Genomic DNA, 12,982 nt, shown 5'->3' on the forward strand with positions numbered 1-12,982 from the left:
CCCCCTGACATGTGACCTCTTTGGGGAACTGCTGGAACTGCGTTCCTGTGCGTTCCCCCTCAAAATGAGCCCTGGGTGCAAGAGTCTCACTGCGAGAGTATCGCAAGAATCATCGAATCATAGGGTTGGAAGGGACCTCTAGAGTCATCTAGTCCAACTCCCTGCACAATGCAGGAAATTCACAACTACCTCCCCCATACACAGCCCCAGTGACCCCAGAAGATAGCAAAAGAACTCCAGAATCCCTGGACAAACTGGCCTGGGGAAAATTGCTTCCTGACCCCAAAGTGGTGATTGGCATTGCCCTGGGCATGTAAGAAGGGGCCATGAGAACTAAACACTGATGTAACTCTTCCTGCACTCCCTCTCATGATCTGCCTAGGATCACAAAATCAGCATTGCTGTAACCAACAAAGAAGGAGAGCCCACCACCTCCTGAGGAAGCCTGTTCCGCCGAGAGACTGCTCTAACTGTCAGGAAAATCTTCCTAATGTTTAGCCAAAAACTCATTTGATTTAATTTCAACCCACTGAACATTATATTTTCCTCACATTATTCCTGGGTCCTGTCCGTCAGATATACATGGCAAGTTGGATCAAGGTCAATGAAGCCCCTTCCTGTACAGCAATGACCTAGCCATGGTAATTGACGTTTTAGCGACCTCTGAAGTAGACTACTGTAACATGCTCTACAAGAAGCAGCTGATGACACACGGCAGGGGCTGTGGCTCACTGGTAAAGCATCTGGCTTATATGCCAGAAGTCCTGGGTTCAAACACAGGCATTACAATGGGCTTAGACTGGAATAACTGTGTTTAGGATTGGACTGTTCATTGGTACACTCGGGTCATTTCGTAGAAAAAGAGCTGGAGGAACTCATTAGCATAACTCATTAGCATATGCTACGCCCCTTGCCATCACCAGAAGTGTGTCATTGGCATAACTGATTTGCATATGCCACACCACCTGACATCACCTATCCTGGCTGTTTTGGACCCAATCCTTGCCATTCAGGGCCAAAATAGGACCCAAAATGGTCAGGACCAGGCTGCTGCTGAGTGGGAGAGTGATCCACCTCCTGCCAGAGGCCCGACCCAGGCCGTTTTGGCCCCAATCCAGGCTGAAACGGGCCCAGAGTCAGGTGGGTGGGGCCACCTGACGAGTGACCTCTTTGGGGAACTGCTGGAACTGTGTTCCTGCACGTTCCCCCTAGGTACAGTATCTACATCTGAATAAATAAAACATAAGGAACTGCCTTATACTGGTACTCGGACTATAAGAGAACAATCCTAAGCCGGTCTACTCAGGTTTATTCAACAGGACTTACTTCCAGGAAAGCGTTCTTAAGATTGCACTGCATTTGTGTCCAGTGGAACCTTAGAGACCAACAAGATTTTCAGGGTAGAAGCTTTCAAGGGTCAGAGCTCCCTTCTCGTTACCATCTCATTGGTCTCCAAGGTACCTCTGTACTCTACTGCAGACCAACATGGCTTCCTACCTGAAATTAGGATTGCCCTGTCCATCAAGTCCAGTGCTACTTTGGCTGACAACCACTGTGTTAGATCTCAGACAGAAGTCTTTCCAAAACTTGCTATTTAAATTCTGTTTGGAGATGTCAAGGACTGAATGCAAGACAGTCTCTCAGCATGGTATACGTTTTGTTACTGACCTACAGCCGTAACCAGCTCATATGATGAATGCAATCAGGGCTTTTTTTCTGGGAAAAGAGGAGGTGAAACTCAGTGGGTTGCCAGCACAGGGGGCAACTCTTAGCAGGAGGTGGTGCCCCTGGTACCACATGCGCATGCACAAAGTGTGCGCATGCTCCCAGGATTGCACAATGACATCACTTGACATGCTCCCAGGACCGTCACAATGACGTCAGCTGGAACAAGGGGGAAGATTTTTAAAGTTTAAATCGCCCTTCGCGAAAATGGTCACATGGCCGGTGGCCCCGCCGAGTGGTGTGGAGGGCAATCTAAACTCCTCTCTGTCTGGAGATTAGGGGGCGGGGCCACCGGCCATGTGACCATTTTCAAGAGGTGCCAGAACTCCGTTCCACCGCGTTCCAGCTGAAAAAAAGCCCTGAATGCAATTATGCCATGTTGCTCCAGTTGATACTTATGGGTTAAATGTTACATCAGAATCCTTACCGGGAATTTTTTTGGCCCAGCCAATCATATGGACCAGTTCTTTGTCTGCAAGTTTCGTCAAAGACATCATCATGGAAGCTTCCGTAAACGGCTTGTTGGGACGGCTCACCAACACATCGGGGGGCTCGGCTTCAAGTAATATTGAAACGAACTGTTCTGGGCTGAGTGTATTAACAAGGAGCTCTTTCGCTTGGGCGGCATTTTCAGGATTCTTTTTCACTTTACCTAAGCAAGGCACCGGATCTTCCGAGTTACGATGGCGGCGTATGATACGATACCCACAGCGCTCCCGTCTCGACCCTAGAGTTTTAAAAGTTACAAAACCATATGACCTTTGTTGTTTTTGATATGTTTAAATAACCCAAATATCACATGCACTTATGCAGGGGAAAACTCTAATAATTATTTTTTAAAAGTCATAATGATGAGGATAAAAAAATTTTGCTGACAAGCTCATTACTGAATTTCACAACCCTTTGAAACAGGGCTTTTTTTCAGTTGGAACGTGGTGGAATGGAGTTCCGGAACCTCTTGAAAATGGTCACATGGCTGGTGGCCCCGCCCCCTGATCTCCAGACAGAGGGGAGGTTCGATTGCGCTGCAGCAGCGTGGAGGCGCGGAGGGCAATCTAAACTCCCCTCTGTCTGGAGATCAGGGGGCAGGGCCACCAGCCATGTGACCATTTTATCCAAGGGCAACCCACTGAGTTCCACCACCTCTTTTCCCAGAAAAAGCCCTGCTTTGAAATATTTTCCCCTTAAGAAGAGAGTAGTCAATGATGAAATTGAGAAAAGAACATTCAGATCTAATTCAATTTCCTCCAATTTGTTCCAGGGGCCGATGAACCCATTCATCAGCAATATGTATATGAGTGCCATCAAGTTGCAACTGACTTACAGCAGCCCATCAAAGGTTTTTACGGCAAGAGAGGAACAGAGACAGTTTACTATCGCAACCCTCATCTTCCTTGGTAGTCTCCCATCCAAATACTGAATGGGGCTGACCCTGCTGAACTTACAAGACCTGATGAGATCAAGCTCTACCACGCTGCTTCTCCATCCCTCATCAGTAATACAAGTGGGGAGGGATTTTGACATTCAAAAAAAGAGAGCTTTTAATCATTACTTAGAGAAAGTGTGGATTTGACATGATGTGAATATTTCATAGAATAGAATCATAGGTTGGAAGATACCTCTAGGGTCATCTAGTCCAACCCCCTGCACAATGCAGGAAATTCACAACTACCCCCCCCCCCTTGACTGCCCCAGTGACTCCTGCTCCATGCGCAGAAAATGGCAAAACACCTCCAGGATCCCTAGCCAAACTGGCCTGGAGAAAATTGCTACCTGACCCCAAGGTGGCAATCAGCATTACCCTGGCCATGTAAGAAGGGTCACAAGAACTAAACACTGATGTTCTCCCCATCATGATCTGCCCAGGTTCACAGAATCAGCATTGCTGTCAGATGGCCATCTAGCCTTTGCTTTAAAAACCCCAAAGAAGGAGCGCCCACCATCTCCCGAGGAAGCCTGTTCCACTGAGAGACTGCTCTAACTGTCAGGAAGTTCTTCCTAATGTTCAGCAAGAACTATGGTTGTTGGGGGGTTTCCGGGCTGTATTGCCATGGTCTTGGCATTGTAGTTCCTGACGTTTCGCCAGCAGCTGTGGCTGGCATCTTCAGAGGTGTAGCACCAAAAGACAGAGATCTCTCAGTGTCACAGTGTGGAAAAGATGTAGGTCATTTGTATCTACTCAGGAGGGGTGGGGTTGAGCTGAGTCATTCTGTAAGAGTTTCCCAGGGTGTGGAATGCTAATGGCGGGAGGCTTCACTGTATCCTGAGGAGGTTCTTTTGCATATGGATTGGTGCTTGATGTGCTAATCTTCTCTGCAGGGCTATTGTCGGGTGTGGAGTGTTTTGTTGGCCTGGTGTTTTTCAGAACTGGAGCCCATGCTCTGTTCATTCTTAAGGTTTCTTCTTTCCTGTTGAAGTTTTGCTTATGCTTGTGAATTTCAATGGCTTCCCTGTGCAGTCTGACAAAGTAGTTGGAAGTGTTGTCCAGTATTTTGGTGTCCTGGAATAAGATACTGTGCCCTGTTTGAGTTAGGCTATGTTCAGCCACTGCTGATTTTTCAGGCTGTCCAAGTCTGCAGTGTCTTTCATGTTCTTTTATTCTTGTCTGGATGCTACGCTTTGTGGTCCCGATGTAAACTTGTCCACAGCTGCAGGGTATACGGTATACTCCTGCAGAGGTGAGGGGGTCTCTGCTGTCTTTTGCTGATCGTAGCATCTGTTGTATTTTTCGGGTGGGTCTGAATACTGCTTGAAGGTTATGCTTTTCCATAAGCTTTCCCATCTGATCAGTAATTCCTTTGATATATGGCAAAAACACTTTTCCTGTAGGTGACTGTTTTTCCTTGGTTGTTTGATTCATCCTGGGTTTGATTGCTCTTCGGATTTCATTTCTGGAGTAGCCATTTGCCTGAAGTGCGTGGTTTAGATGATTAATTTCCTCATTGAGAAAGCGCGGCTCACATATCCGTCTTGCACGATCCACTAATGTTTTCATTATGCCTCTTTTCTGTCGGGGGTGGTGATTGGAGTTTTTGTGTAAGTACCGATCAGTGTGAGTTGGTTTCCTGTAGACCTTGTGACCTAACTGAAAGTTTGCTTTGCGGATGACCAAGGTATCCAGGAATGAGAGTTTTCCCTCACTTTCTTTCTCCATTGTGAATTGTATGTTCAGGTGGATGTTGTTGAGATGATTCAAAAACTCCCTCAATTCTTCCTCCCCATGGCTCCAAATGATGAATGTATCATCCACAAACCGGAACCATACACTGGGTTTGTGGGGTGCTGATTCTAGAGCTGTTTTTTCAAAATGTTCCATGTAGAAGTTTGCTATAACTGGGCTGAGTGGGCTCCCCATGGCCACCCCATCCATCTGTTCATAGAATTCGTTGTCCCATTGGAAGTAACTGGTTGTCAGACAATGATGGAATAAGGCTGTTACATCCTCTGGGAAAATCTGATTAATCAGGAAACGTCAGGAACTACAATGCCAAGACCACGGCAATACAGCCCGGAAAACCCCCAACAACCATTGTTCTCCGGCCGTGAAAGCCTTCGACAATACATTCAGCAAGAACTCTTTCCACCCATTGGTTCTGATCCGACCTTCCAGGGCAGCAGAAAACAACTCCGCACCATCCTCTGTTTGACGGCCCTTCAAGTACTTGAAGATGGTTATCATATCACCTCTCAGTCGTCTCCTCTCCAGGCTAAACATACTGAGCTCCTTCAACCTTTCCTCATAGGACTTGGTCTCTAGACCCCTCACCATCTTTGTTGCCCTCCTCTGGACACGTTCCAGCTTGTCTGTATCTGTCTGAAATTGTGGTGCCCAAAACTGAACACAACACTCTAGGTGAGTTCTAACCAGAGCAGAGTAGAGCAATACCATCACTTCGCATGATCTGGACACTATGCTTCTGTTGATACAGCCCAAAATCACATTTGCCTTTTTAGCTACCACATCACACTGCTGACTCATGTCAGTGTACGGTCTACTAAGACCCCTAGGTCCTTTTCGCACATACTACTGCCAAGACAAGTCTCCCCCATCCTATAATTATGCTTTTGATTTTTCCTTCCTAAATGCAGAACTTTGCATTTATCTCTGTTGACGTACATGTTGTTTGTTTTAGCCCAGGTTTCCAGTTCCCAGAGGCCCGCAGGCTGGATCTCAGCAAACTGCTCACAAGAACTCTCCTGGGCTTCCACTGCCTATTTTTGACTGCAGCCACACAGAGGGGGGCTCTCTGAGCAGCTGTCCTTGCTGCTGCAAATGGGCACATGGCTCTTCTTCTCACACTTGCCTTGCCTCAGCCGCTGCAATATATACAGTGATCTGCATTTCTCAATATAAAAGAAAAAAATGTTATGGGAGGAGAATAGTGGCTGAGGCAAGGGAAATTGTGCCAATGTGGGCAGAACCTGCAAAAATGTGCAACTTCCTATGCATGCAGAGCCAGCGCCACCATTGAGGCAGTGAGGCGGGCACCACGGGTGCTGGGGTGCCGGAGGGGGCGCCGGAGGGGCACTGGGGGTGGAGGCACACACCATGGAGCTGGTGTGCCTGGCCCACAGCTGCTTCAAGCCGGCCAGCCCCGCACCACCGCTGCCACCGCCGCCACACACCCCCGGCCGGGCACAGCAGCCACGGGCCAGGCACAGCAGGCGGTCGGCACGGTGTACAGAGCGCGGGCAGCCTCCACATGCTGCTCCAGCCACCCACCGGTCAATGGGCCCGGCTTTGCCGTGTGATGATGTCATCACGTGATGACGTTATCACGCAGTCCGGGGCACACGCGTGCGCATGCGGGGCTGGCCGTGGGCGCCAGAAACCCTGTCACCAGTGGTGTATGCATGCAAGGTCCAAAGGTGCTTTTGACTGGGTTTGGGAAAGACTGCAGCCAAACGAAGGAAAACACAGAAATGGGACAAATAGAGGGCCCCTGTGGTGCAGGTGTTTCCAAGACCAGCACAGGGCAGAGCAGACCACCCATGGGGATACAGCCTTTGTTTCAAACTGTGTTCTGAATAAAGTTGTGCTTTGTTTACTACTACCCGTGTTTTGGAGGGATGGCACCTTACATGCCTCCGTTCAGAGTCTCTCCCTCCCCACAGTTGATGGGGGCTGAACCAAGACCAGGTGGACTCAGGGCACAGGTATTGCTCCACAGAGCTGCAAATCCCACCTTGGCTCTTTCTGCCACCTGTCCCAAGAAACCGCCGAGAAAAGGAGAAAACCTTTTAGTTTAGACTGTTTTTCTTCTTTTTTTCTGTATTATGTTTTTGTATGTTGATTAGTTGTTTTTGGATTTTTTTGGTAATATTTTTAGGTTTGTTTTTAATTATATAAAACTTTTAATTTGTCACTGCCATAAATAAAGAAGCCATTGGCTGTTTTCACACATCTTACTGGCTCCGGTACGTTGCGCAAAGCTCCCACAAGGACAGCGTCTTCCTGGCACGATTTCGTGCAAGAACCGAGAAATCGCGCCAGGAAGACGCTGTCCTTGTGGGAGCTTTGCACAACATACCGGAACCGGTAAGACATGTGAAAACAGCTATTGTCTCAAAGGCCCCTGATGGGCTGCCAGGTGTGGCCACTAGGGGAATAACGTCTGGAAGAGGGGCTCTGGTGGCCTTGGAGACCACAGAGCTGACCAACAAATGGGACTTGTTTTCATGCGGCATTTGGACTAGGTCTGGTTGGTGTGAAGCGGGAGTGGAGAGGAACGCTTGGTCTGGGGGTCTGCCCTTCCACAATGGTGATCTTTGGAGGCCTTGCTTTGGGAGCCCCACATCTGAGGCTAGGTGGCTGACAACTAAGGAAAGGGCCTTCGTGGTTGTAGTGCCAAAATTTTGGAACTCCCTCCCCAGAGAGATTTGCCTGTCCCTCCCTGTCATTCTATTCCAGCAGCAGGAGAAGACTTATTTTGTTTAGTCTGGCATATTCCCCTTCCAGGCAGTGTTGCAGGAACTCCCAAATTTCTATGATCTTTACCATAGAAACAAAGGAGATTCCTAGAGCATTCCTCAGAAGCAGTGCCACTTTCAGGTTTTGCCACTGTTATCCCCTATTTTCTCCCATTGCATTAGTGGGCAAGTTAGCCACGAGTCACTTAGTTAGTTGGTGGCTTGTGGCACTTCCAGAATGTGACTGCATGGGCTGGCCAATAGGGCCGGAGAGGGGCATTTTTCAGGCCAGCCCCACCTAGGGTACAGAAAGTCATTGATCCAACTTTGTTTTTTTCAAGGGCGTTCTGAACCTACTGGCATTTTCAGGAAATGTCCCTAGGCAGCGTAACACACAGTGCTTTGCAGCAATTTAACTCGGATGCGATCGCAACATGGATCACTATGGCAAATTTCTATCCATCTGGAAGCAGCTCATCTTTCAGGTGCACAATTATTGATCGAGGGCCGGATTAAACGTCCACATGCTGACTTTTGTCTAGCTCACAACTGTGTACAGACGCATGTTCAAAGCATCCAGTGCCTCGCTTGACTCTTGTCAAAAAGGAAAAATAGAGCGGCACGCCATTAGCATATTGAAACATTAATCTGAATAGAGCAGAACAGGGCATCATGCCTAAATTGCACAGCTGGAAACAAATTAAATAAAGCGTGTGGAGATCTGTAATCAACTGCACTGAAAGAAGGAAGAAAGAGCTTTTGTGGTTACTCAGATATGGGAGGGAGCACGTTTTCCCCAGAGAGCATCTCCTAACAGCTTCACAGTACCCCTATATCTATCTCAACCATGCTCCAACACTTACCCTGTTTGTGAGTTGTGATTTTTTTTGACAAATTAATCTACCCATTTGGCAGATTGCTTCAATTATTCATTCCTAACAGTACAGTACATCACACCCAGCTTTTCACTCGTGCATGTACTCACCCAGCCCAATCGAGTTTTACTTCTCCCCCTTCCTTTCTGCACAACTGTTCCACTTGCCAGGGAATAAACAATTAAAAGTCAAAGATTGTATAAACCAGTCATAAATGCATGCTGTTTTTTTTTAAATAAAATCCTACTGCTCAGTGTTATTCTAAGTACCCCTAAACAACCATTAATGGCGGTTGACCTGTTTGAACTGATAGCAATTTCGTGTGTTGGACACAACCGGTGTCCCGAATGTCCCTTTAGCCAATCATAATAAGAGACAGACACGGAGTCCTGCAGATGAAGCAATCTATAACTGTTTATTAAATGATGGAGGAACAGTGGTTACACAAAGAGTAAAAGGTCCCCTCGTGCCCAACGCTCATCAAAGCTACAATAGCAGTACAAAGCAATTAATACCTTTGGGTTAATTATAATATTTGTTATTCTCTTGGCTCAGAAAACACAGTGGCCCCCATCAGCTCAGGTGGGCTACCACCTCTCATGATACAAGTGTCTAAGGGTATTCTGACTGGAAGAAACAACTTAGGTCAACAGCATAGCTACAGCATTACAAGATCGCTATTTCTTTATCTTATCTGTCCTTGGTTTTATCTCTGGAAGGAACATCTTCCTTCCTTGCTCACACATCTCTTTCATAGGCTTCTCATTCGTGCCCATTCCTTTGGTCTATGTAACATTTAGTAAAGGTGCCCCTCTGTCGCTTCTGGCAACCTTGTGAACTTTCAAGCGGAGAATATTTCTCTGGGTTCCATGGGAGAGAAGCGCTCTCCTTCCCTCGGAATGTGCTTATAGTCACGTTTAGTCCCCCTTCTCCGCTTTGTGGTTTTCTCTCTCAGCCTTGAGAGATGTTGCTAATCTAGCTAGCTTTCATTGCGACATTTTGCATGGACAGTTTCACAAAGGGGTTTCTGTATCAAGTAAGAAACAGGTGTCCAGAAATAAGCAGGTGCTTATTTAGCTTATTAAGTGCAATCTACCTGGTGGCAAGCTTCACAGTACTTTTTGATCTTCTCACAGTGATTTACATGTATAACATACATTCTGCTTCGGTCTTTTGGTTCAAGTCTCATCTTCTTGCAAGTTGTGTTACAAATACTACATTAGCTCCTGTGAACAGTAAAAATGCACAACAGTGATAGAAGGCACATAAGGTTACATAAAATCTCTTTCATTAAATCCATTTCCTACACGTGCATGCAAAGTTCTGCAGAAGCCTGATGCAAACCTGTACAGGAAGCATTCAAGTTGTTTGGTATCGATCCAAACAGATCTGGAGATCAGCTCACATCTGATCACCACAGCTGAATATAGTTAGTTTGACTATCGAATACATTCACTGCAGAATTTGTAGCACTCAACAAGCCCATCTGGAAGGATATCGTAGCTGAAGGTGTCAAATGTTGCGGCAGCTAGGCATACCAGGTTGCCTGCTTTGGCTGGCAGCCATCCGCCCCTGGCCCCCAGCACCTGCTGCCCCTTGAACGAAGCAAAAAGGGAGAGGGGAACAATGGTACACAGTGCTGCGACATCATTTCTGGTCGACTACCTGGATGTGGCATCATGCAACACAGTGATGTCTCTTCTGGATACCCAGAACTGATGCCACAGCATTATATAGTGCCATTTTCATTAGTCTCCACACACACTCCTTGCTACTGCTGGTTGCCAGTGAACGGCTGACAAAGTCCAGAAGAATCACAAGGTTTGCATTCTTCTCTTTCCCAGTGAAGGCCATCAGTCAAGGCAACAGGGAAGTTATTTTTTTTTTTAAAACCCTGCAAGTTCCATTCCTGGTACTTTTAGCCTCACATGAGTTTGGCCTATAGATTCATTACAGTAATAGAGAGTTGCTGACAAGATATTTGCTCAGTGGTAAATTCCTAAGCAGAATTACCCCCTTTTATGCCCATTGACTTCAACAGATTTAGAAGGGTGCAACGTTGTTTGGAATTACACAGAACAGACAAACAGTGATTTGTTCCCAGTTTTCCTGAGATAAACATAATTGGGGTGCAGAAGAAAGAAAAGGCATGCTTCATTCCTTTCAATCTTTGTAGTAATTGGCTGGAAGGGCTCAGTTTTTATCGTCTGGGAAAACAGGATCTTGTTAGACATCAGCTTAGCAATGGAGGTACAATGGAATGTTTATGAGTATTCCAGTTCTTCAGAAAGTGTTCAAGGCACATAAGGCCTGGTGATATTGCTATTGCATGATGTTGGTGGGAAGGGTTCCTGCAGACAGGTGTGTAGGCAACACCGATATTCAACCCCATAGAGTGCTATGTCTAGTGGGAACTGTTTGGGGACCTATAGACCAAGGGAGCAAACTGCAGCTTGCTGCAAGGGAGCAACTGCTGAGTTGCTTTGGATAGGGGAAAGATGCAGGCTGGGGGGAGGAGAAAAATTCTGATCAGGGTTTGCATGTTGGTTATATGAATTTGGGGGGGGGGAATACCTGGGACTCTACAGACATTATCCCCCACTTCTTGTTAGTTTCACTGTGTGTGTGACTTGCAGAGAAGAAAGTGTGGCAAATTCATGATCACTGAATAATGTTACATATGTCTATTATGTGACGGGGTGGGGGGACCATGCAAGAGTAAAGTGACACATCTGCAAATGGAGAAGGGTCTCATCGATGGTATGAAACAGAGCCCGACAATCCTTCTCAGCAAGACTGAGAACATAGGCAAGGTTATTTCTTAAGCTAAATGTAAATATTAATATTCATAAAATCATTCGTACAGGCTGATCTCCGCGATCGGGTTAAGTTACAGCAGTGTGGGAAGAAACTCGAGCTGCTGCAACTAAATTCCTATCCTGTTCTTGCCAACTCAGTTTCATTTGCTAGGAAATCCTGCCACCAGAGGAAGGTCTCTAGGACTCTGTTCCTCTCCCTTTGCAGCGGAACCCTAATTTGGGCTGCCAGGTTATGTCCCAGATGCTCAGAGTTTCCCTGTTTTCCCTGCAGTCGTTTTTGTCTCCTACCTTCAATCATCTGACTTCCCCCACATGCTTAGCAAGAAGGAATTTACTATTACCCCAGAGTCCAGAGGTAATCTTAACCAATGAGCAACAGGTGCAGCTGCCATGGGACCTGTGCTGGGGGGAGAGGGCCTTATGTCCCACTCGCCTTATGGAGGGGGTCAACTGGCCTTTGACAGTGGCAACTGCTGCCGCCCACCTCACATAGGGTGAGGTCTGCCTTTGTTTGGACTTCAGAGGCAGGCAATAGGTGCAGCAGAAGGCCTGGTGCTGGTGGGGTGGTGGCAGTGATTCGCCGAAGATGGGGATGGCATTATGTCACGTCCAGGGAAAACCTGCAAGTGATGTTACATTGCTCTTGGAATCGCTAGAAACTCTATGGTTTTGCCATAGAGTTTTAGCTGATTCCCAAAGCTACCCTAAAATGGCAATATGACACCAGCCATGTTGGGGTTTCCTGACCTGTCTCATAGTCACACATACTCCTGGGAACTTACCTTAAAAAGCTACTCAGTCATGGCTCTGAATGCTGGGAGGGGGGAGATCAGAAGAGGGGCTTCTGCCTTCAATTCTGCACCAATTTCCCTAGCAGAAATGGCCGGGGGGGCGGGGCTTGCCTCTTCTTTGGGTTCCAAGTCTCCTTGATCACATGTTAGTCAAGACACAAAAGGGGAAACCTACAACCAACTAGGCTAGCCAACTTCCAGGTGGAGCCTGGAGATCTCCCAGAACCGCCATTTAACTCCAGGCCCCGGAGATCAGTTCCCCTGGAGAAAATGGCTGCTTTGGAGGGTGATCTCTAGGGCATTATAACCTGCTGAGCTCCTTTCCTTCCCCAAAGCCCGACCTCTCAACTCTCCATCCCCAAATCTCCCAATCTGGAGTGGACAACCCTACAGAAAACATACCGAATGATAAACCAAAAAGGCTGAGGAATCTATTACAAGAAGATATATAATCCTAGCAGAACAATTCTACTTTAATAAATACACAAGATATATACGTTAAAAACATAAAAGATGATACAAACTGAAGTAATACAATACATAGAAAAAATCATGTAGACCAAACACATTTCAAGTAAATAATCTTCCAGCGCAATCCTAAGAAGAGTTACTCCAGTCTAAGCCTAATGAAATCAATGGGCTTAGACTGAAGTAACTTTGCTTAGGATTGCACTGTGAGTTATTAAAATGTCATTTGTGATAGTATGTTAGTAAAAAGATAATGGCTGGGTCCATTTAGAACAAAGCCGTGAAATTAATGGAATAGCCCTGTAGGCAGTAAAATTGCACGGGCGTATTCCGCGCCACCAATCCAAAAGAGCCTGTATCAGAACTAAATGTATAATCAGGCATAGTCCCTAAC

General features: G+C 46.7%; 1 protein-coding gene across 1 annotated transcript in view; it reads right to left on the reverse strand.

Moving 5' to 3' along the window:
* Nucleotides 1-12,982, reverse strand: part of ESR2 (estrogen receptor 2) — an 81,049-nt gene that overhangs the window by 23,712 nt on the left and 44,355 nt on the right. Inside the window, exon 8 of the mRNA XM_054970753.1 lies at nucleotides 2,153-2,452. Coding sequence (XP_054826728.1) covers nucleotides 2,153-2,452 — 300 coding nt within the window. The remainder of the gene's footprint in view (nucleotides 1-2,152; nucleotides 2,453-12,982) is intronic.

Source organism: Eublepharis macularius, chromosome 2, assembly GCF_028583425.1.
Source record: "Eublepharis macularius isolate TG4126 chromosome 2, MPM_Emac_v1.0, whole genome shotgun sequence".
NCBI lineage: Eukaryota > Metazoa > Chordata > Lepidosauria > Squamata > Eublepharidae > Eublepharis > Eublepharis macularius.